Raw genomic sequence first — 26,380 nt, 5'->3', positions numbered from 1 at the left:
AGCATTTAAGAGATGGCTCGGAAGGGGAGTGGAGTCCAAACTCAGGGTCGTAATTGACCCTATTTCAAAGAAGGTTATTTCGATACATCTTATTTTTAAAGGATACCTCCCACCCACCCTCCAGTGCTCGTTAATTATTCACTACACATTCAAGTTCTTGATCGGAATATAAGATCTGAGAAAACCAGTTTCACAGCCACAAAGACAAGGGACGGGTGACACAATGGATTGGGGTTGTATAATTTGGGCTATATATTTGCACATTAGGGGGGGGGGGGTGCTGTAGAAATTGTCTTCTCAAAGCATTTATAACAGTTATAGTTATAATACTTTTGAAATAAGAAGCAAGCTCACACTCTACAACACCTTTATTTCAGGCATTTAATTATTTCTCTAAGAATGAAAGGAGGTTATATGATATGATCCTTCGCCTGCTTCGGTGTTGATCAAAAATACCTGTTACTGCAAATTTGAGCCTCTAAGTACCTTTTTTTTTGAGTCTTCAAATATCTATTGCCCCTACACCCACCCCAAAGACAACAACAACAAAGTCACTGACCTTGATCTAATAGCTGATACACAAGCGTACTTTTTTGCTACAACGACCGTTTATTGTGTATGTACTGCAAATCAAACAGCTTTTGGCAGCGAGCTGTTTGCAAGGAGCGCTTCGTGCTGCTAGTAACCGATAATATATACCTAACAAAATTTAGATTTTTATTGTGATTCTAAGTATGTAAAATAAGTTCAATTTAAAACATCCACCAAAATATACGAGCCTGAGAATATATGCCTGATTTTCGAAAAAGGTACAAAACAAACCGAAAGAGTCATGTATCTTGATGAAATTTATACTGTAAAATTCATTATACCAGAGAACCCTATTGTTGAGATATCAAGCCCGTACCTATTAAAATGGATAGCTTAGCATAGAAGAATGGTCAGAGAGCCGTGATTTTTGTTTGTTTAATCTTTTCCTCCTGGGTTTTTCGAACCGCTAATCTTAGAAAATTGGGAGAAGGCTCAGTCAAACGCAAACTCAAAAGCTCTAGTTTCCTTTTTGAGTAGCAAAAAAGATTTTGTCACAGCAAAGTGGTCTTTTCTGCCATTTTGCGACACAAAACAACAATTCTGCCCCTAATAGGGAAGAAATGCTCTAAATTTCAAATTCTAAGATGGTCATTCAATTTAAAGCTATAAGAAATTATTACCTTCAAGTTTCAGAGGCAATAATGCTGCATGGTGGCTTCGCTCCAGTAGTCTGTACAATGTAAACGTTTACAATGGGCATTTATGTTACAGCTTCATTTAACCATCTTGATCGGTTTTATGCTGGATAAAAACTATTTAAAGCGATGAATACTTGCCCATCAGTTAATATGAGAAGCGTCAGCAGATTTTTGAGTAGATAGGGCTGGGTTAATGTGCCTGACGCCTCAAAAGTGCATTTTTATCCCCAGAGTTTATAACTGCATTAGCCTTTATATAAATATAATACGTACTTTTCTATAGGTAAAGGGGGGTGGAATCAATCTTTAATATCCCTTCATTTGAGGGAATTGATTTGGATTAAACCTATAAAATGGGGACTACGGGATGATTGCTCCCCAGCTATTGCTTTAAAAAATGCTGTTCAATATAGATTTTAAGTTCCTATGCTGAAGAGTACACATGTTGGAGAGCTGCAGAGAGGCTTCCTAAGCACTGCCAGAGAGTATCTTATGAAAATGGACAACAAGGAACTTTGTTTTTACCAAAATTCTAGAAAATTTTTTTTTCATCTTTTAGATCTTTCATGTCTTCTTATATGCTCAGGGACCATTGATTTTCTGACCCTCTTCTGGCGTCCATGGGGGCATCTGACATCCGTATCCGTCTATACATTTTTTTTTTTTTTTTTTTAGAAGAACTCATCTAAGATGGCCACTTAAATGTTTTTTGATATTTTACACCCTCCCTCTCGAAATAATTAGAAGGATGCACTTTTTCAGAGATGATTATGATTCTGGAAATATTTTTATAAGAACAGTAAAGCTAAATGAAAAAAAATGAAGGTGGAAGTAGTAGCAGATCTTAAATTCAAGACAACCTCTGATGAAAAGTTGGTAGTAGAAAACTGTAATTAATTAGTGACCCTTTTCTATAGAAAATGAAACTCAGAAAAACGAAGCTTTGATTAATATATGTGCTATCAAAATGTGTTATTTATGCTGATTCTAAATATGTAAAATGTACAAATTTCAAAGCTGAAATTAAAAAGGTATTAGCACATAAAAATGTATAATTTATAAATAGAAACTGAACATCATCAAAAAGGAGTGGAGTCTTGATGGAAAGCGTAGGCTGACGGTAAAAATGTACTTGTTCAAGGTGTGGCAGAAAAGTAATGAGACTGACAACAATGCCAGCGATCTTTCAATGCTGCTCTGTTGTCCTCTACGGAATACGCGATCAGTACCAGAGTTGCTGCGGACGTTACAATCGTAACGTTTTCATTCCAACTTGAATAGAAAGTTACTATTGGCGTTACAGTGTTCAGAAACTTGCGTCTATTTTACGTTTTTCAAAAAAATTATTGAGTGTCTAATTTTTAAATAAATCTGTGTTTTGGCGTGGAATTTTCCAGTGAAAGAATTTTGAGTATTTAGCTCTGCCATACTAGTATACAAGAAAGAAATAAACTGAAATAGGATAGAACTAGTTAATAAAATAAAAAAAACATTGAAAAATACTATTAAAACATTTTATTTAATAAGAGATTGTGAGACAGGCAATGCATCAGTACTTTGGTTAGAGCGAATTCTAGGTCTCTCTAAAGAAAACCCTATACTACTAAAATTGTGGCTTCATTAGATTCAGAAAAGGTATTTCCAGAAATTTTTGTTTTATTGGATTTTCAGAATAACTTCCAGCTCAACTACATACCACCTCCACCTCCAACTATATAATCCTAGGCTATAAACACAACTTTGCTGATCCTGATTTTTTTTTCTTTTTAGTTTGTATTAAAAATGTAAATTTAAGCATTAGGTGGGGCTAGGGACTAATGGAAGTTGGAAACTTCCTCCTATTTAGGGTAACTCTGAAAGTGATAAGATGAGTAAACCAAATTTTTGGAAAGGGTTTTTGAATACGAAGAATAAGAGCTACTGTAAAACTGAACGCTTATTGGATTTTCAGAATAACTTCCAGCTTTACTGCATACCCCCTTCACCTCCAACCGGTTGTATTCTATCCTAGGCTATAATCAAAAATTTTTTTTAGTTTTAGTTAGAAATGTAAACTTAAGCATTAGGAGGGGCTGGGGACTAATGGAAGTTCAAAAAAGCCTCCTATTTAGGGAAACCCTAAAAGTTATATTATGAGTAAACAAAATTTTTAGAAATAGTTTTTAAAAATTAGAAATAAGAGCTACAGTAAAACTGAAATCAATTCAGATATTAAGGAAGGCTGCACTGTTCTTTTTCCCACTAAAGTGCATTCTTTTTTTGCATTACAATGCTTCGAAAAGAATGTTCTAGGATAGAGTCCTCAAATGTTTCAAAATTTCTTCCTTTACATTGGCTTTAAAAATTGTTTGATGACTTTTGGGTCTTTCAGATAAGAAATCAGTGTTGTTTTTATAACAATTGACGATATTAAATTCCTTGCATAAGGCTATAGGTTCCAAGCAGGCCATATCCAGGGGGTGGGTTGTTTCAGATTCCCCCCCCCAAAAAAAAAAAAATATTTGTCCGACTTCTAAAACGTAATAAAATAGAAAATAAACATATTTTTGGTGCGTTTTTTAATTTTTTTTGTGTAACCCCCCTCCAAAAAAAATCATTTTGTCCTCCCCCCCCGCTATAAAAAAATCCTGGATGCGGATTTGGTCCAAGGACATAAACTTAAAAAAATCCTCCTCTGGATTCCCCTGAACCGTGAAAATACATAAGCAAAGCTAATTAGTAAAATTTGACAACGCACAAATTTGCCAAAATCAACTGCATCTTTATAAGGTGTTTGGTGGCGCTAATTTCTAGCTTTTCTTTTGCTGATTTCTCGCCCACGTTTCTTATTTTTCTATTATTGGCATTCGCTACTACCAAAAACTGCATAACTACATATGAATATGTTTTTTTTTATTATTAAAATCCGAATTACTCTAATTCTTATAAGATATATATAGCTGGTGTATCATTCATGCATGGTTAATTTTGAAACCATTGTCAAACAGATTGAATGGTCACCATTATGTCTTACCCTTTTACTGCATAGCCCCCATGATTGCTCAAAATAATAACAGGAGTTAATAGTACTATTTTTGGTACTTTTGTCTTAGAGCCACCACACTCAAGATCTTGTATCATGAGCATGAGGCATTAACCGGTTTCAGTGGTCTTCATACCAGACAATATTAGCTTCGGCTCGGTGGAAACAACATTTTAGCTATATTTTAATTGAATATTTAGTTAGTATTTTTTTTAGATTAGTTTAGTTTAGGTTAAGTATTTAATATGATGCGGTCTGCCCCCCCCCCCCATAATTCTTTGTTGTTGTTTTCACAATTTTGTAGATGAAGTTTTATATTTTCGTCATATTTTGTTTATTCCATTAGCATTAACCAATCTCCACTTCTTGATAGAACTTTAGTCTAGTGGATATAAGGCATAAGTACCTTCTTTTACTTTGGCTTTGAGATTGGGTGAAGCATTTTCCTGAGTCTGAAAAATTTAGGTTAGAAAATCAGCTGGTAAAGTTAAAAAGTGGTTGAAATTCCTTTGGTTTTAAGTCCATTAGCTCCAAGAATAGATTAAAGGTCCTTTTTTTTAGGTTCATCACTTTATTCTGGCCGAGAAAAAGACGCAGACAAATATCCACTTACATCCAAGTACTTGAACCGTTCTCGGGCTAATCTTGATGATGACACATCAGCAAGCACATATGGTTCTTCAAGATATAGCGGAAGTGGGTACAGAAGTCGTTTTTTAAACCGAAGTAGGAGCTCTGCTGCGATAGCACAAGACGAAGATGGAGATGAAGAGCCCAAATCTCCTTCTCAAACAGTACCATCCATCCCATCTGATGAAAAGTAAGTACAACTAGTTCAAATTAGTAGATAAAATTCTAGCATACCTGTGGGTTGCGATTGATTCTTACCTGCGCAATTTCCTAACAACCTTTTTTTGACCTTAAACTCTGAAAAAAAAAATCAAAAAAAATCGTCACAAGATAATCTTATCAAATAGTTTGTGATAAAAAAAAAAAAAAAAAAATTGGAAGCAAGAACTGACTTGGGTAATTGCTACACTGGCAGTATTTGCTTTTTATGCTTATTCAAAATATATGAAATTCTTTCAGTTTATTATTAATTCAAAAAAATGTAAATTCTTTTGAAAAAAGGGGAAACAGACCCACAAAAGCAAGCAATCTTGTTGAAAACCCCTTTATTAGATACATTATATGAGAGGACCCTACCATGGGCGCCGGCAGGAGGGTGCAGGGGAATCATGCCCCCCCCCCCCGGGAAACTTGGGACTATAAAGTAATCATAAGGGCACCAAAGGAAAGAGAGCCAAATAGGGAAAAAGCATGGAAAAAATATGCATTGCCCAATTGTTAACTGCCTGCCAATAGATTTTGACCACTAAGTCCTAATTTGTGACTGAATGAACCCTTTCGAGTTTTCCACAAACATTTTTCTATATGAATCGGTTTGAGCAACAAAAAAAAATTCAAATTCTTCTTAATAATGGCTTGTAAGTAAATGACGATCCTTGTCAAGTATAAGAGCCGAACTATTGATAACATTCAATCAAAGAATCAGCTTTTTATGGTGATCCTAAATATGTATTTGTTCATTAGTAATTAGTGCAGTTATTAGTAAACAAGAAAGTTTGTATGATTATAAATAACACAAGGAAAACAACTTAGTAAGGGGCAATTTCGGTAAAAATATGCCGTCAGCTTTTGCTTGCATTGCAAGAGTACCCATGAGCCGATATATGAAGCCACTATAATCAGAAATGTTTCTCCTGAACGATTTATTTAGGTATTTCCTCTTGTTTGACTATGTATTTCTTCCGTAAGATGTTTTAATAATAGTTTAATTTTACGATCTTTTACATTAGATACCCTAGTGGCAGGTCCAGATATGCAGCCTTAAAGGAACGCCGATCTCGGCTTGCCCGCAGCAAGAGCTCCGCAGAGGTAGTTGGAGATGATAATGACGGTGTCAAGGATGGCTCGGTGTCCTATGGAAAGTCTCGAGAGCCTTCTCCGGAATATAATAAGGAAGGAGAAGGTTCGAACCTAAGCAATTGGGCAAGGTAGGGTCCATTTAAACCATTTGATTAATATAAGACAAACTTCACTCAGTACGTATCCTTTAATTTTTTCAACTGAAAATAAGGAGCAACATAAAAACTTAAAAAAAAGAGAAATTATTGCGTATATGAGGGGGTTCAACCCCTCGTCGATGCCTCGTTCTTTACGCTAAAGTACGAATTTTGTTCCGATTCCTTAAGAATGAGTCTTAAATCACAAAGGCCGTTTAAATAGAATAGCTATTTTGAAAGTGTCAGAAATACTTTAGCGTAAAAAGCGAGGTATTGTCAAAGGGGTGAACCCCCTCATCTACGTAACCGTTTCTCTTCGTTTTAAGTTTTAATGTTGCTCTTTACTTTCATTTGAAAAAAACTTATTTTTTGATGTAATTTCTGATCGTTTTTTTAATAATGCTGGGAAATCTGGTGCCCCATGAGAAATTTCTCTATGGAAAGATCTTCCCATGTAACCCCCTACACCATAGCCCCCCCCCCCGCACCAGAAGAAATCACCCTGAAAACGTCTGTATACTTCCGAATAACCAAAACTATATGCAAACAATGGGCAAAGTTCAAAACTTGTAGTCCTTTCCCCAGAGACTGTGGGGGATTATGTCGCCTCTAAAGACATAGTTATTAAAGTTTTCAACTATGCTGAACAAAATGGCTATCTCAAAATTTTGATCTAGTGACTTTGGAAAAATGAGCGTAGGAGGGGCCTAGTTGTCCTCCAATTTTTTGGTCACTGGAACTTTTAATTTCCAATCATATGAGCCCTCTCACGACATTTTAGGACTGGGTCAATACCATCACCCCCAGAAAAAAGACAAATAAACACCCATCTGCTATCTTTCTTCTGGTGAAAAATACAAAATTCCACATTTTTGCAGATAGGAGCTTGAAACCTCAACAGTAGGGCTCTCTGAAATGCTGAATCTGATGGTGTGATTTTCATGAAGATTCTATGACTCATAGGGGGTGTTTCCCCCTCTTTTCGAAAATAAGACAAATTTTTCTCAGGCTCTTAACTTTTGATGGGTATGACTAAACTTGATGAAACTTATATATTTAAAATCAGCTTAAAATTCCATATATCCATTGTATCTATAAAAATTCATTCTTTCAATATATCTATTGGTATCAGACTTCAATCTTTTAGACTTTTCGGTTACTATTGAGCCGGTCACCCCTTAATTACAGTTCGTTACCACGAACTGTTGGAAAAAAAGAACTAAACCATACCGCGAAACTTAAAGAATTAACTTAAACAAGCAGAAATAAGTGCATTTGGAATTCAAAACGTAAAGCAAGCAGAAATTATTATGAATGAGCCTTTATAGCCTTTATAGAATGAGCAATAAGCCTTTATAGTATATTTATGAGATATGGGGATTTAAAAGGCCGAAAATAAGATATTCTTAGAACGGCTGACCTTCTTTAGTTGTCATCGAAAATTTATAGTTGAGAAATTTTACCCTGTAAAAATGGAGTTTTGCTCTCTCGTTTGAGTTGAGTACTCGTTGAAATGCGTTTCAAACATCTTTCATTTTGAAATTACTTAACTTGTGTACATATTACTCTTAGTGACATTGGCCAAGAAGTTTCTTTAACAATATCTTTAATTGTTAATTAATAGTAAAAACCTATATGAGGGAGTTGTCGTAGTAGGAACGACTGTAAAATGATTCTTCTATATTGCAAATTTAGTCCCAGATAGGCTACCAACACCCTCGGAAATTCTCAAGGCATCATTTTAAGGATGAAGAACGACATACTACCTAAAATTGTTCTTTTTGGATGTCAATCAGCACTGGCTAACCGTGTCCCCCCCAAGATTTTTCTGATACCCTCATTTTTTTGATTTTTCTTTTTTTACTCTGTTTTCTTTTTAAATCAATTTGTCAGTTTGGTTATTATTGTCACTTTTCAAATTGGGACACCGCAACCTGAGCCGCAGTTTTGACCTCGGGGGGATTGGTGCTGCAGTGAGTTGATAGTTACAGTCGCTATAGTCATTCTACGATTTAAAAAAAAAATTATTAACATTTAACTTCTGAAGATTTTATCTTAAACAATCCCTGACTGCTCGTGAATGGAAGGAGATACAACGTGTCTGTATCGTGGAACTAGAGGTGGGCACACCCTTTGCTATCTACTAATGCTGGAGGCTGAAAATCTTTTTGAATTAGATTTCAATAAGGTATGATATGCCAATCATATGTCAAATCCATACTAGACGCCTCTTGAGATGGGGCGTTTGTATCCCAATATTGCCCACATATTTGTAATCATCAATCTAAAATGTTGTATACACCAATTTATGTGGAAATTTAACCACATCTATGAAATTGTTCCCTATTTTGACTTGATTTGGGAAAACTATGTTGTGATCATAAGGATTACTCATGCATGGTGGTAGCCCCGCTTTTATGTGTGATTAAATAAAAAAGAACTAGGTTTTTCAACCGAAAGTAACAAGCAACATTAAATCGTGAAACGAACGGTAATTATCCTGCGTATAGAAGGGGGCTGCCCTCTCCCCAACCCCCTCGCTTGCTACGCTAAGCTCCCCTCTTCTGCTGGAGGACATTTGGAGCCTTAGACCGCTGAATACCAAACTTTTCGGCAAGTCCATGACTATTCTTTTCAAAGTCTCAAAGAGATTTTTGCAGAGTATGAAGGAGAAAGAAAAACTTGGATACAAATATTTTAGTATATCTAGCTTGAACGGTAGCTTGTCAACCTGTTGCATGTATTACATACCAAAATGAAGCGTTACTGTTTCATTACACTGGCTAATCCTTACATTCCCTTTTTCTCATTTGCGCCCTCAGGAAAGATCTTTTTTCTTCGTTAATCTTAAAATCACTGATTTAACTCTCCTATAAAATTAGGGAAATTCGAAATACGCCTTTTTATCCCAGGCCAAACCTAATAAGCTTCAGATATACTGAAAAGTGTAGCTTATTGGGGAAAATATGAATATCAAATTTATGTTATATTCCTTTACAGTAACTGCTCCTCTCTAGCTACCGGATGACTTAGACTTAATTTGATGAAAGATCATTCTTTTTCCATTTTTCGATTTATTTGTCTTTCTAAATGAAAAGTGTAAACATTCTACTGGGGCAGTTGATTTCTTGATGTTTGCTCTAGTCCTGTCTCTCGCTTTTTGGAAAATTAGTTCAAAGAAACTTTAAATCTAATTTATTATCCGTCACTGGAATTTATGTGATAAATATGTTTTGAACTTTAGTGCCTTATAGCTTTAAACAAATGTGGAAAATACTCTAACTTAAATTAGCTTACGTGACTGGCTACATTTTAGAAATTTTTTTATACTTGCTTTCTTGACATAATAAAGCATATTTGATGCATTTTCTTGAAAAATTCGACTGTAATTTGGATCAGGAGACCACTTTTTCCTACATTTTTTTTATTGTTAATGTAGCCAACTGATTCTCCATTTTTTTTTTATATATATATTTTAGTATGTTAATGTAATAATCAACATTCTTAAACTGGCGATGGTCGGTTTATTGAAGAAATAAGCCAACATTTACCTGAAGAAATAACCCTTCAGATAAATGATGGGTGTATATTCAGGGTTTCCGAAATAGCACTGACTTAGTAAAGAGTGATGGGTCTCCTATTGATTTTTTTCTTGGTCACGCCGTTTTTAAGGGATGGTCTTCGAAACCTGGGAGAGGGCTCACTCGGTTAGAAATTTAAAATTATAGTGCTCTTATGTAGGAGCTGAAAGTGATTGAAAAGTGAATCAGCCCCCTCCTGTGCTCTATTTCCCCCTGCTCTGTTTTATCCCCCTCTCCCAGTGGCATCAGACCAAAAGCTTCAGAAAACTATTTGGACCAATTAGTCTAAATATTGGATAAATCCCCGGAAAGGCATGACCCACATTTCCTTAGGGCGAGGCCCCATGAACTACTCAAGATGCAAATTACCTATTCCAAAAAAGAGTGAGCCTGTTCGGTCTTGGTTTTCCGATCGACTTGGAGCTTCAAGGAATCATTCCCTGGACCCAGAGAATGTCCTGTTTTGGGAGGAGGGGTGGATGTTAGAGGACATTGAAATATTCAAATCTGTAATTTTCTCGGCCAAAAGAATCCTGATATACAAAATAAGTTCAAGTTGGGGACACGGGCATGCGAAATGTGGCCGATTGGATAAAAAATATATTTTGTTCAATCAGTCATAATATTTTCGATAAGCTCCGGCCAAAAGGGGCTACTGGACCTAGATCGTTTTTGGTAAACATACGCCAAAAGAACTGAACGATTTTAGGCTACCAGAAGAGGGAACAAATGCGTACCTTCGATCTGCTTAAAAATTGGTTTCCTGGACAAGTTGGCCCCGATACGAGAAAGAGAAAAACAATTTGGAACTTTTTGGCTAGATTAGCTCACGAAGCCGGAAACTGGGTCCAAAATTTATTTTGTCTTACATCGACTTAAAACCAGCAGAGCGAGTGGAATAGGCCAAGGAAACCGAAATGAAGGTAAATTTTGTCGTGTTAATTTGAGACGCTCAAAAATGAAAAAAAAATATACTTCTGACTGGATTGAAAGCTACAGAGCAGGTTGATAGGGGCAGTAAAATCTCAGTGGAAGTTATAAAGTTAGAAAGAATTGGTTTCATCAATTCATGACGTAATTGAATCCAGAATTATTTTTGACTGATCTGCATGAAACTTATGCGGTATGTAAAGAGGAATGGGACCTGAATTAGGACATAACTTTTATGTTTTAAAATTGTCTGTATCAATTTGTGGCACTCCAAAATGAAGACAAATTTGTTTCTCTATGACTCTCATTAGACTTACAGGATACGTAAACGGGGCCGAGGAAAGCACAAGGAAGAAATTAAATAGCCTAAAAGTTTATTTTCACCGTAAAGTTTCAAGCTTGCAAAACAAGTAGACCTCAATGTAGACATACGCATTTTTCAGGCATCATCCCTGACGCCTGAAAATTGGCGCAAATCATGGTCTTCGATCAGCTTGATACTCACAAGGTAGTTAGACTAGGCAAAAGGGTTTCAATTGGAACAGAAAATAAGTAAAATTTGATTGTATCGATTCTTGATTAGCTTTGTTTCTTGACATTTCGTCCAATAGGCTTCAAACATACTGGGCATGTAGACAGGCTCAAGGGAATCCCCCGCGAAGATAAAAAAAGACAGAAAAATTGGGTTTTGTGGATTTATGAAGTCAAGAAACAGGGACACATTTCTTTTTCTCTGACTGGAATCAGATTTGACCTAGAGTTTAGTTCCAAATCAGAATTTTAGTTCTTAAGCAGAAAAAAAAACTTTACAGAAATTCATGCAACTCCCACATATTAACTATGTCAAATCAAAACCGAACAGAATTTCATTAAAGATCTCCATAAAAGAGTTTCATCCATTGTATCTGTCACTTTAAATAAAAGCTATGCAATATAACTAGACAATTTTAAATAAAATAAAGAAACTTAAAATGGAACATCTAAAATCACTTAAGAAAAGGAGTTAATATTCTCATTCTTACCGTTGTTGTAAGTTAACCAAGGCTTGCAGGCCAGATATGTCATTAAGCCTGACTTGACGCTGTGAAATATTTACGCCCCTACAAATAAGTGATTAGATTCTAGAATGCTTGTGGTGTTTCGTCACAAAATGCAATTACTCGCTTGAATATATGAACCTTTATTGTAGCAACAACAGTTGTTTAGATATAGTAAAATACTATACTACTACTTCTACTACTAACTTACTGCAACACTAGGCTGCCTGGGGCCAACACAGCTACGCAAGCTCCTCTTCCATCCCAATCTATTCAAAGCTCCCATCTTTAAACCCTCCTAAGAAGTTCCTTTTTTCTTAAATATTTCTTTACGATATCCTCCCAACCCTTTCGGGGATGACCTGCTTTTTGTTCGGCCCTAAACGGTTGGCCGACAAGGACGATCTTCGGCAATCTGTCATCCTTCATCCTTAGAACGTGTCCAAGCCATCCATCCCAACCTTTATCACATCATAGACCTAGAAAGTGGGGTTGAACTAAATTTTTCGTTTAGCTTACTGTTTGAGATACGGTCAGTCAGTCGGGTATACCAAAACAACCTTTACCACAGAAAATGCAATACCACTTTCTGAATCTGTCTTTTGTAAATTTTGTGAATTTGTAGATCGGATTTATAAATTTCATACATCACTCTTGAACTTTATTTTTTTTTTCTTAGATACCTAAAAAACAAATATGGATCAAGGAAGAATCAAGATTCTGATGCTGAACAGACAAAACGAATAAGAAAATCAAGTACGCTTGGTGGAGTTTCGAGAACAAATAGTCCTGGACCAGATTCCGACGATGAAACTAGTACTCCATTTCCAATATCAGGACCACGTCATCAATACTTGCAAAAAAGAAAAGTTATAATGAAAGTTGGACAAAGAGGAGCCGAGCCAGGTCATTTCACTTGGCCTCGTGGAGTAGCTGTAGGGCCAGATGGCAGCATTGTGGTTGCTGATTCAAGTAATCACCGAGTCCAGATATTTGATGGTAGTGGGTCTTTTCTCAAAGAATTTGGTCATTACGGCAATGGAGAAGGAGAGTTTGATTGCCTTGCTGGTGTTGCTGTAAATCGAATTGGACAATTTATTATTGCTGACAGGTATAACCATAGAATCCAGGTTTTTGATCCTCAAGGGAGGTTTCTGCGTGCCTTTGGCTCTCAAGGAATGACAGATGGAAAGTTTAGCTACCCTTGGGGAATTACCACAGATGCACTTGGTTTCATATATGTTTGCGATAAAGAGAATCATAGAATCCAGGTAATATAAATCTTTTAAAATGAATCTTTTTTAAATTCTTGCGCTAAAATTGTGTATACCTTTTTTTAAAATACAAAACAAGCAAAATGAAGAAGAAAAGTAAAACAAATTTTGAATTTAGACTGCCATTAAAGGTAGGTGGTTCAAGAAAAATACAACCCAGTAGTATGTTAGCATTTCCAACTGAAGTATATACATAATAAATGTAGCAGCTACTGGTAAGACTTAGGATTTTTCATCTACAAAAATTAACAGGAAGTTAAGTCTCAAATTGTCAGTGATATATGTTATCAATTTTATAAATATTGCAGGTTTTTCCCTATCCAAAATTTTAGTTATTTTTAAATCTTTAATCTTTTAAATCTTGAACTTCAAAGAGACTTGAATTCGCCAAAAAAAAAACTTTCGGGAAATGCTCCAAACAAATACATGTCCACTCCTACTTTAAAATAAACTAGATGGAAAGGAATTTTTTCAAATAAAATTGATGAGAGCTAATGAAGCTTGTATTCGCAAAGTATTGGGGTAAAATTTTTATAACATAACTCTTGTGTTGAGCATTGTGTTTGAAAATCCATTCTTCGGGCATTGAGAAAAAGAAGTCAAACTATAGCATAAAAAGTGTGGGGTTGAAGGACTAAAATCTCCTCGCGTATGTATGGAAACTAAAGTTTATGAATTATAATGTTGCTATCTACCTTTGAATTAGAAAGTAGAATTCAAAAACTAAATTATAGTTGTCTTCAATATCAAATTTAAAACGAACTTAACTAAATAGAAAAATTTCATTCTCAATAAAGCCCCCACTATTTACACTAATATTCAGCTTTTTATAGAAAAACTTCGATATCTAGAAACTGACGTATTCTGTTCCAAACTATCGTTTCCAAAACATTAGAAGCGATTTGGTTGTTATTACTGCCTCAAAAGTCTGTATTAACCGTTCATTTTGAATTGATTGAATATATGTTTACGGACAATCTTGTGACAATGTTCTTATCATGTGACAGCATGAACGCTGAAATTGTGGTCCATAAAAAATTACTTTCAATAGTTCCAATTCAATTAGCTATCCTAGAATTTTTGTGCAATAGCATTTTGGGACTATTTGGGCCAGAATTTTTTTTTTTTCGAAAAGAAAATGTGGTAAATGACACTATGGTGTGGCGCAATATCCTTCGCTCTTTACTAAGGGTGCCAAAACTTTTTGTTTGAATGAGCACCCTGTCAATGTTTTACTATTGGTTTTTGGTATATGACCCCTGATTCCGAAAAAACAAATCAACAGCAACCCGTACCTGAACATCCATCTTTCTCGAAAAAAATGCGAAGTTATATATTTTTCTGATTATTAGCTCTAAATATCCACTTATGGTTTTTGAAAATGTTGAATCTCCTGGAACGAAAATGGTAGATTAATGCTCGATAATTTTTTTTTATGTCCTCAACCGAATAAATAATACTTGTTCTTGACTACAAGAAATATTGTCGTTGATAAAAAAAACAAAGATTTTAAATAATATTTATATTAAAGTGTCATAAAGACAAATAAGTTTGGTAATCTGCGCTGTTTTGATTGGTTCCTATTTATTATGATGGATGATGCAGAATCCAGTTTTAATCAACAGCTAAGAATGCATGTGCAGTTTTATTATTTAAAAAAAATGAACGCCAGTTAACACGATTTTAGTTCCACTTATATATTTTATCCATTTCCCATCATGGATCCCTATCATGCATAAAATGCCTTATCTATGTAAATTATGCTTCTTAGGCTTTTTTCAGGCGTGACTAGTAATATTCTCTCTCTTGGAAAGATTTCAAAACCCTACTCTAATATTAGGCAAAAAAAAAAATTGTTTGAGAACCAGAATGAATTCACCTAGGAGAAAAATTTCTTCACAGAAGGGCTACTTATACAGAAAAATTGACCCAACCTTTGCTGGTAAGAAGACAATTATAAAATTTTTATTTAACAAGCAAGAATCAGGAGAAATTTGAGTCCAAGAAAAATATTAGAAAAATCGAAACTAATAAGCTTATCAGAATTTACAGTGAAGTAGTACAAGGCGTATTCTGGAAAAGTAAAAAAAAAAAAAATATATATATAATACCAACATCTTAGTTAGATCGTTGAAAACTACATTGGTCGTACATAAGCCTATTGCATTGGTCTTCTCATAAGCATTTTGGAATAGCTTGTAAGAGACTATCCTTTTTATTAAACCTAAATTTCCTGCTATCATGCATGGTTTTTGGTGGATCAATTTATCTTTACTATTGAATATTCTTTCCTAGTTGCGTTTATGCTTTTGCATGTTAAGAGGTATATAATCAAATCCAATCAATCAACGTTTCCCCTTATTTACCGATCATAAAAGATATGTTTTAGCCTGAAAAATATCATGAAAGGGGCTTTTTCACTATTGTAAGAATTGATCCACTGAACGTTATGTTCTTCTTAAATTGAGTAAATTTTCGAACAATGAAACAATTAGATTAACTATTGTTTTGAAATTTTGAGATGAAATGTCGTAAATGACCATAAGGGATGTAATGGTAGTTGCGTGAACCCGTCGTGTAACTTTTTCTTCTTTTTTACTAAAATTGATTTTTTGGTTGGCTGCGCTATAGTGCTGCCCATGTATTATTATGTGTAATATGTATTATAAGTAATATGGCTTCCATGTATTATTCTTTCTTTTCCGCTGGCCACTTTGTATGGATAGAGTGGTTGCAAAAACATCGGATGGGCTCATTGACTGAAAATTGAAATGTATAGCGTCCTGTTTAAAAATCAAAAATTATAGGTGGGTAACAACCCCCTCACCAACGCCTTCCTATCTGCTTCCCCTTAAACACCAAAGACACCCGATCAAAATCTTGCCCTAGCCATTTTGCTCACATTAGATTATTGCTCACATCTATTATTGATAATGGGGGGGGGGTATATTTGATCCTGGCTGTCCAAAAATACCAGGAGTAATCAGGTGAAAATTTTTAGGAAGTGTTGAGGCGGATGTTGATCTAAACCAAAAGACACTGTGCATCCAGAGTATCAAAGTATCAAGTATCAGAGTATCTGTAATATATCGGGGACGGCTAAGTGTACAAGTTGAAACTTTCAGGGCATGTCTAGGGGTGATGTTGAAATAAACCAAAAGAAGCTAGGTAAATCCATGTTGTTAAAAGGACGTATCTGCAACATATCAGAAATGGATATGGGCATTAAGTTGAAACTTTGGCAAATTTGAGGGAAATTTGAACTAAATCCAAAAACACTAGAAACATCAAGCTTGTCAAAAGGGCCCATATACAGTGTCAAATGAACAGCTAAAGGCATTAAGTTAAAACTTTCAGGGAAAAGTAAACAGACTCTTACCTAAATCAAAAGACACTAAATGCATTAAGGTTGTCAAAATTACATATCTGCAGTATCTCAGGAACGGCTAAGGCTATTAAGTTGGACATTTTAGGTAAAGTTCAGTAGATGTGGGACTAAATCAATAAGCACTCTCCAGCCAGGTTGTCGATAGTGTGTACCCTCAATATCTCAGGAAATGCTGACGGTATTTCTTTGGCATTTTCAGGGGATGGTGAACCAAACAAAAAGAAACTATTTGTGTTATCAAAAGGTTGTCATGTTTTTAAAAAGGTGTATTTACAATATTTTAAGAACGACTACAGGCATTGAATTGGGTTTTTGTTTTTTATAACATTAACAGCATCATAAAAACAAAAATAAAAGCACAAGGTTAACCAAGGTTCATAATTAAGAATGATGCCACACCGCCTCCCTCCATCCAAAGCCCTTTAAATGACTTGAGCATAATTTTTGTTTTCTTGAAAATTGTATCGATTCCTCAGGCATGTTTGTTAGCCTTTTGACGTTTCTGGACAAATAAAATATCCGAATTGCGATCTAATGTTGTAAGAGCTACAGGTGGCAGGGGAATTGGAGACATTCTACGAGAGGAAGGCTGTCAAATTGATGCCATGTCTTAAAAATGACACTAGTATTTTCAGTTTCTCATCGACTGATCCCTCTCCCAAGTTTCTACGACAGCTTCTTCAATAGAGGCTGACCGGGTAAAAAATTAGTAAATGGAAGGTACATCGCCCTTTACTTAAGCACCACTACAGAAACAGCACTTCAATGTAAATAGTATTTCTGTAATTAAAAACACATCTCCAGATTATATGTGATAACGCTGAAGTACCTCGAATCCCATCCTCTTTCTAGCCGCTTTCAGCCGCTATTGTACTCTATTATAATGTTATTAAACTTTTAAGTGTCACTATCTATTCTAATTTAAAACAGAATGCCCGTATTCAAAACGTATTACGGCGAGCTAACACCTCTCTTTCCTTTTTCATCCCATAAATTGGCTTGGATGTCCAAAACATCGCAGTTTAAGAATTCACCTTTCCTTTGTGAGTATTTTACTAGGACACGCCAGTCTTTTTTGGTATCCTCGTTTCTTTGGGAAACTGTCAAACATTAAAGAGAAGACCTTGAGCCGTAACTAAGAAAATTAATTAGCGTTGAAAACGGCGTAATCTATCTCTTCCACATTCATTTTTCAAACAGTTCGTGGTAATGAACTGCAATAGTAATGCGACGCGGCTCAATAGTAACTGAAATTCTAAAAGACAGAATTTTGATATCAGTCGATATATCAAAAGAAATGGTTCATTATGCTGATTCCGACCGACTGTAGAAGTTTCAAGGTCCTATCTTTAAAAATGTGGAATTTTGTATTTTCTACCAGAGGAAAGATCACGGATACGTTTTTATTGGTTACTTTGTTTTCTCCAAAGGTTATCATATCGACCCAGTGGTCCTAGAGTATATGAAAAGGACCATTAAATGGAAATTTAAAGCTCTATTGCCCTTTTTCAGTGACCAAAAAGGTTGGAGGGCAAATAGGCTTCCTCCCGCACCCCTTTTTCGCAAAGTCGTCGGATCAAACTTTTAAGATAACTATTTTGCTCAGCGTAGTTGAAAGGCCCAATAACTACGCCTTTGGAGATAATTTGACCACACAGCCCCTGTGGAAAGGTCTTTTAAGTTATAATATTTTGACCATTATTTACATACGTAGATATTTCGTATAAATTCGTTATCGGGAAGTATGCATGCATTTTTTGGTGGTGGGGGGGATTTCTATTGGTGGGGGGATTTTTCATGTGGTGAATTTTCTATTTGGAGGGAAGTTTCCAGAAGATGAACTTGTCAAGAGAAATTATACACTGGGGGAATTTGCCAGAATTCCTATAGGCTACAAAATTCTTTTTATTGGTCTTGCTTTCTTTTTGCTGACTCAAGTTTACTTTTGGAGATGCTAAAAGTAATTGTCCGAAGGAACTTTCACCAGGATTAAACTGTCTACAGGATATTTCCTTGGGGAGGGAATTTTTCCGTAAAGGAGGATACAGGTTTCTTGGCATAATTTGAAAAAAAAAAAACGATAAGAAATTAAACTAAAAAAGTAGTTTTTTCAACTGAAAGTCTGGAACAACATTAAAACTTAAAACGAACAGAAGTTATTATGTAAGGAGTTGTTCCTTCCTCAACACCTTGCTCTTTGTGCTAAAGTTTGAATTATGTTCCAGTGCCTTAAGAGCGTCTCATGAAACACAAGGATCGTTTTTATGTTCTCTACGGAGGGGATTTTCCCCGTTCAGAATTTTCCATTGTGAGGGAAGATTTCAGGGAAGAAACTTGCCAGGGGAAATAATACACTGGGGGAATTTGCCAGAATTTTTATACGAATTTATTTTTACACGTCTTGCTTTCTCTTTCCCGACTCAATTTTCGCATGGAGTTGTTAAGGGTAATTGGCCGGGGTAAATTTTCACCGAGATTGAATTGTCTAGAGGATATATCCGCGGGAGGCGGGATTTTTCCCATGGATGTGTTGCCAGATTTCCTGGCATTTTTTAAAAACGATCAAAAATTTAAAAAAGAGTTTTGAAAGTAACTGAAAGTAAGGAACAACATTAAAACTTAAAAGGAGCAGAAATTATCACGTATATAAGGGGGTTTTCCCCTCCTCAAAACCTCGCTCTTTACGCTAAAGTTTAATTTTGTTTTTGTGTTTTAAGAACCACTCCTGAAACACAAGGGTCGTTTATTAAAAAACAATTAGTAGCCTTATTTTGAGCGCTAAAAACTTTACCGGGAAGACCGAGGTGTTGAGGAAGGGGCAATATACGTAATAGTTACTCATATACGTAATATTGTAACTCATATACTACTACTAATACTACTAATAATAATAGCAATAGCTCACCGCAGCACCAAGCCGCCTGATGCCAATACAGCTACGCACGCTCCTCCTCCACCCCAATCTATTCAAAGCATCCCTCTTTATTCCCTCCCAGGAAGTTCCCATTTCCTTTAAATCTTTCTTTGTGACATCCTTCCACCCCAGACGAGGACGACCTGCTTTCCCTCTAGTCTTAGACAGTTGGCCGAAAAGGACAATCTTCGGCAACTTCTCATCCTTCATCCGCAGAACGTGCCTTAGCCACCTTAGCCTTTCTTTCATTATAGCCCTAGAAAGTGGGATTGAACCGCAATTTTCGTATAGTGTATTGTGTGAAATACGGCCAGTCAAGCAGGTAGGCAGGACAATCCGTATGCAATTTCTCTGGAAAACGTCTAGTAAATCTTCACCCGCTTCGCGGAGCGCCCATGTTTCAGAGCCATATTTGACCACTGTCATCACTGTACTTTCTAGTATTCTAATCTGGGCTTAGAAACTTATCTTCCTAACTCACTACGTAATTATTCTTAACGTACTTACGTAACTCATTACGTAGTTTTAACTCATATACATAATTATTATAATATCAATATTATAACTCATATACGTAATTAATAGCGAGGTGTTAAGAAGGGGGCAAACTAAAGAACTTAGTTTCTTTCTTTATTTATTCAACTTAAGCAAAGAAGAAACTTTTATACTTTTAATTGCCAATAAACTAAATAAACAAATGTTTAAATTTATTACTCCTACCATTTTTTTTTTTTTACAATCTTTGTTGCCTTTCTTGTGTTTCTACTGAAAAGATAGCTTTTATTACGTTGTTAATTGTGATAGACATTTGTCTCTTAAGGTACATCCAGATGTTACTACATTTTAACATTGTAATCATAATCATTAACTATTCAACATTGGAGCGACACATTTAAATCCGTACTTTTTCAGTGACATTTTGATCCTCTGCGTAGCTTATTTTAAATATTAGAAAATGCTATTGTATTCTTCTTGAAATAATAAAATACCTTGGCTTGGAGGAGCTTAGAGACTCACGCTCCGTTAGCCTTCAAGAATAGAAATTTCCTCTGGGAACATACAATTTCCATTGAAGGAGAAGTTTCTCTTAAGTTCCCTTTGAATAAGGACAAACGTATGTGATTGAAAGTAGTCCCGCTAAATAATGGAGAGAAAGTGTAATAAATCCTGGTGTCTGCTGGAACGTACTCTTGAAGTGTAAAAAAGACAAGTTTGTTTTTAGGAAATTAGCCAGCGTATTTTCGAAATGTTAAATATGTTTTCAGTCTCAGGGGCAGTTTAGCCAAACTGTCGTTTTTCTTAATGGGAGATAATACATATAAATAAGCGTGAGATTTTTCTCAGCTGTTTATAAACATAGTATAAATATAAAATATTTATATTATTAATAGCAACCAATAGTCTGTCAATTAACGCATCGTGAGTGATAGATTTTTATATTGCCTAGGAAGCTTAGATGGGAAGGAATAACTGCAACATTTTGTCGAGAAGAAATAATTAAAAATTTTGTATTTTCCATTATAATAGTGAACTGGAGGAGGTATTTACACCCTTTTTTCTCTTAAACTAGAAAACTCAAAAAAAATTCTGTTTTTGACAGTTTTTCTTCAATAGGAGTTTGGTAATCATCAATTATAAGAAGACCAACTATAAACGCATTCGTTTTAGCACCAATTTGGACATTATATGCCTTGTTAAAATCAAAACAAGGCAGAGATTCATTAACGAATAATTGAAGGGATTTCGATTGAGCACAGGTGCTCAAATCTTCTCCTCCTTCAGCCTTCTTCCTCAATTAAAGGTCTATGGAACCATGGATATGGTAACCTATAGTGATCAGCAGAAAAGTGATGCCTTTTATTTATAGGTATTTCAATCAGATGGTACTTTTGTTGGAAAATTCGGAAGTCTCGGAAGTAAGCCCGGTCTACTGGAACATCCACATTACATTGCAGTTAGCAACACGAATCGAGTTATAGTATCGGACTCGAACAACCATAGGATTCAGATATTCGACGTAAATGGAAAAGTTATTTCAAGCTTTGGGGCAGAAGGTTCAGATGATGGTCAATTTAAATTTCCTAGGTGATTATTACCATAGTTGTTCATTTGAAATTGGAACAGTAATGATATTCTGCTGGGTTTTAACTAATCAGCTGTTTTTCTCGAATGGCAAAAATGGAACAAATCTAGAAATATTTAAGAACGGATTAGGTTTTTGAGGCTATATCTACTCTGAGAGTGTTACAAATGGCAACTGATTGCGGATTTTTTTTTTCGTCTTTTGCATTTATTTTTACTTTTCTCACAAATAATCTTATGTTTGGTATAATTTAGTTTTTTTTAAGTAAACTCACAAAAATGATTTATTTTCTCTTATTAAAAGATATCATCCCTATTTTAACGTACCAAATCAGAGCCAATTATCAGCCTTTTTTAGGTATTTTTGCACATATGCTACTTTAAGTAGAACAGTGTCAATAAAGCAGTGCCAAGAACTCGTAAGCCCTTGGCCAAAAACCTCTGATGTGCCAACTTGAAATCACATCACTATATGTTAAAGTCGAATCGAAAAGAATTTTCTATTCATCTTTAAACATCAGTGTGTTGGGCGTGCAAATACAATCCTTTGAGTCTTCGAAGGATATAAAAAAAGATATCTATAAGATGCCTTGCCAAAGAGAAATAAAGTGGAGTTAATTAAGAATAACAATAAATCTTCGTCAGATCGACAGCTGTAGGAGAGTATCATGAACTCTATATTTTATTTGCCAGCGATAAAAATTCTTGTTTTTTAAGCTTTTATTTTAGTTTATTTTGTATTATTTTCATTAAATAAACTTGAAAAAAATAATAACTAATGTGTTTCATTACTATTATAAAGATTAATAAAAAGAAGATTTGGGATTAAGGGATTTCTTTGAACTAGATCAATGCAAATAGAAACATAGGAGTTAACCATTTCCCAAGGTCCAGCTGTCTCGTCTTACATTAATTTGGCCGAATATACAAAATGTCCTATTGTTTAGCGGAAAAATATAGGACAGTGTTAGAAGCAGGGCTTGATGTGTCGGCCATAAAACAAAGGTAAGAAAATACCGAAATAACAAAAAGAAAGAAAAGAAAGAAACATACAAGGTAGGAGATAACAGAGGTGGCCACCTCAGCGCGAGAATACGACAACCGAAATTCATACTAAGATCTATTATTCATCAATCCCAACATCCAGACAAAGAACTATTTTTGAAATGTGTTTTTTCAAAGAAAATTGGCTTTTGAAGCTGGGGGATATTTCTACCAAATTAAGTTTGTTTACAATATGAGAAATATGGTATCTCATTGAGAATCTAGCTCTTTCTGATTAGATTGGGGGAAGGCGATAGTTTTTGGAGCGGACGTGGTGGGCAGGAGAAATGGGAGTCTCAATTATACTCAAATCATGGAAATAGTTTATTGAGGATTGTTTATTATAATACCACATTGCTTTATGCACGTCTTTCAGTTGTTTGAGATTAAGTATATTGAGAAAAATATATAAAGTTTGGGCTTCTGACAGAAAGTTTATTATATTCTTGATCTTTAAATGCCAACTTTATTAGGCTGGACAATATTTTCCTCTCCTTCTTTTATCTGTAGCTTATCTTATCCCTGACATTTGTTTGAATCAAAGAAGAGTTTGTACGATTTAGGATAATCGACTTGTCAACGGAAAAAGTTATTCATCGTCGCGACAGTCGTGAAAAATAACTTTCCCCCTTTGAAAGTCGATTTTAGTTACGTAAGTAACAGGCTAATTGAAAGAGCTGTCAATCTATTTTGTCCTAAGTTTCTTTTATTAACTCCAAAGTAAAGAAGTTTCCTGTTTTTGTTATATTGAATACGTGAAATAAATTCAAATAAATCCTATCGAATGATATATCAAGGACTTTGACTAATAGTAATCAAAAGTTGTGGTAGCGCGCGTTGAAATGAAAAGAAATCTAAACACGATCGGAAAAAGAACAATTAAACATATTCAATCTCTATAAATTCAATCCTTCATCTTAATCCATATGCAGAATATTTCCTCAGTTCAGAGGGATATTAATTTCTTAAACAATATCTAGTTACAAAGATTTTCGTTTTTAAACTTGACGTTTGTTTCAATATCCAACAAAAATTTGTTATAAGGGAAGACAAAAATGAGAATTAAGATAAAAAGAGTCAGACAAAGAATTTTAGACTGGGCCGTTTACAGGGTTTTTGTTCGAGGTGTATGGGGAAGGGGTAGGGGTTTTACCCATTTAAATAAAAAAGGTGGTTTTTCCAAGTGAATTTAAAGAGGAACATCAAAACTTAAAATCGATATAACTTATTTGGTACAAAGTAGGGAGGGACTGCCCCCTACTCAATCCCTGCTCTTTAGACTGAATTTTTGTTTTACTTTACTGAAAGTACATTCATCTTGAGTTCAACAAATGTAGTTAATAGATAATTCCAAGTCTTCTATTTGTCGATTTCTTATTAGAACTTACGAATTTCAAGTTTGATTATTTAAAGCTAGAGTTCGTCAATATACTCTTTCATTCTTGTGGAATTATGAAAATTAATTTGTATCCCATCCAAATTACATCAAACCCCGCTCTTTAGATTATAAAGTTTAGCTTTTGCAGAGCAGTACTTTGAGAAAAAGAGGTCATTTAGAGTATTTGCTTTACGAATGCACTTTAATTTTCCAAATAAAACTTTTTTCTCTACATTTATAACACAGCTTTACCCCCCCCCCCGCACCAATATAGTATTATTTGGTGGGGTTTAAAGGTTGTTTTAGATATTCATAAGGATAATTAAACATATTTTAAAGGATAATTAATTAGTTATATTCCTGCAACAAAAAGCAAACTGAATGAATTATTTCAGAATGCGCTAATCAGAAAAATAGATTTGTCAAAAGGTATCTAGAAGCTTAGAGGAATAAATCAATTAAGAATCGAAAAGATAAGATTTTTGACAGAATTATCAGACTAATAGAAGGGTAATAGCCAAAGATAAGGTCCCCCTGGCTACAACATTGTAAGGATACTAGGTAATGAGCCCAAGTTCAGAGTTATGCGTTTCATCTTCTTTGTATTATTAATCATTAAAGTTACTATAGGAACGTAATATTTTTGCTCCTAATTATAGAAACCCTATATGTATTCATGAAACAAGGGAGACTTAGGGAGCTTTAGTAATGTTTAAACATGAAGAAGGTCCAATATGTAATTGGAAATGGTAATCCATGTTTGTCTATTTCATAAACCTTCTAGTAATGATTGATTATCCCCTAAAACAGGCTAGATATACATTTAAACTTTATTTGAGTTGATTAAATGATATAATAAAAACTGAAATGTTCTGGATTTGGGTATATATAACCCTTAATCAAATTTAAATCAAAATCAACATTAATAAAAGACCACGCCAATTTTTAAATCGTAAAATCACCCGTTATCATAACGTTATGTTCATATTTGAGAGCCCCGTTTGTCACTTCTGTTCTGAAAATTTCATATTCAATTTCCTTCATTAAGTCCTGAAATTCCACTTTTGGAACTTCTATATATCGTTACAAATGTGTCTACTTCGTGTGTGCCTTGTGAAAAAGTGAGTTACCGAGGTATGCGAATTAGGGGACGTCTGCTGTAATCAGAAGAGTGAGTTTGCTGCAGGTAACTAGATGCATTTTTTGCTTAATTTATTTTTACACAGAATAATACCTAGATTATTAATCATAAACTAGCTCATTTTCGCATTGAATATGCAATGATAAAACCCAGCAGAACTTGTTGTCCAGTAGCATGTTTTTTTTTTCATCTAAATGGCATTCTGATTACTAGTAAAGTGAACAGTTACACAATGACGTACGTGTAGAGTCATGCGACTTAACCTCTTTTCATATTATGTAAGAGTATCAAACAAAATTGGACTAACCTGAATTATTGAATTTCATCGTGACGTGAAATTTTTATTTTTAGACTTTGTTTTCTTTCTTATTTCTTTCTATGTCTCTCTTACTCTTTTTAGGGGAGTTGCAGTGGATGAGCAAGGTTATATAATTGTTGGTGATTCTGGAAATAATCGGATTCAAATCTTTACTCCTGATGGTCACTTCTTGCGGGCGTTTGGTACTTGGGGCTCCAGTGATGGGGAATTCAAAGGACTCGAAGGTTTGGCAGTTACATCAAATGGGAGCATACTTGTGTGCGACAGAGAAAACCATAGAATACAAATGTTCTAACAAGTTTAGTCTAGAAGTCTAGTGGTCAAATTATGTCAATAGCTTATTTGTAATTTAGAAGAAAACTGAACATTTAGAACATTCAATCTAAAAGTAACAAATACCACACGAATCTTGTTATTTTATTAGTAAACGGCATAAATGACTGAGTGATTGCAATAGATTTATTTAAAAAGGATTTTACAAGTTTAGTGCCTTCAATGAAAGGTTGGATTACGCAGCCGCTTCATGCAACAACATTGTGGTATTAATTCTAGTCACTACATTCACCTTTGTAGACCATGTTCTTGAAAAATTAAATTTTAATCTAAAAGTTATTGCACAATGTAGAGCTAAATTGCAGACTGAATTTCCCTCTTTATCTCTAACTTTCTCTCCTTTTCTCTCACTCTCCCAATTTTTTCCCCGTCTGTTCCTTTCTCTGTTCTCTCTCTGTATTTTCTCTATCTTCCTTTCTTTTTATCTCCTTCTCTCTCTTCAAACCAGAATTTCAGACCGATTTGATTTTTCATCGATTTGATTCTTGGAGTTTAATTTCTCTAGAACTTTAGGACTAGGAAATTTAGTGACGACGCGAAGTCTCCAGTAGAAAAAAAGCCCTTGTCTAAACCTATTGTATATTTCGATGTGCCCTTCCCTCTTTAATGCTAGGTAAGTTCTGAGGTTTACCGATATAAATA

General features: G+C 34.8%; 1 protein-coding gene across 8 annotated transcripts in view; it reads left to right on the top strand.

Annotated features, from left to right (window-relative positions):
• The window catches only part of LOC136027226 (RING finger protein nhl-1-like), a 147,321-nt gene extending 121,308 nt beyond the window's left edge, over positions 1–26,013 (top strand). For all 8 annotated transcript variants that reach the window (XM_065704279.1, XM_065704278.1, XM_065704273.1 and 5 more), the window contains 5 exons: positions 4,813–5,071; positions 6,111–6,308; positions 12,545–13,136; positions 21,309–21,526; positions 25,487–26,013. In XM_065704279.1, coding sequence (XP_065560351.1) covers positions 4,813–5,071; positions 6,111–6,308; positions 12,545–13,136; positions 21,309–21,526; positions 25,487–25,700 — 1,481 coding nt within the window. In that variant the 3' untranslated portion in view covers positions 25,701–26,013. The remainder of the gene's footprint in view (positions 1–4,812; positions 5,072–6,110; positions 6,309–12,544; positions 13,137–21,308; positions 21,527–25,486) is intronic.
• Positions 26,014–26,380: the final 367 nt, after the last annotated feature.

Source organism: Artemia franciscana, chromosome 5, assembly GCF_032884065.1.
Source record: "Artemia franciscana chromosome 5, ASM3288406v1, whole genome shotgun sequence".
Taxonomy (NCBI): domain Eukaryota; kingdom Metazoa; phylum Arthropoda; class Branchiopoda; order Anostraca; family Artemiidae; genus Artemia; species Artemia franciscana.
This window is presented reverse-complemented; position numbering and strand designations above follow the sequence as displayed.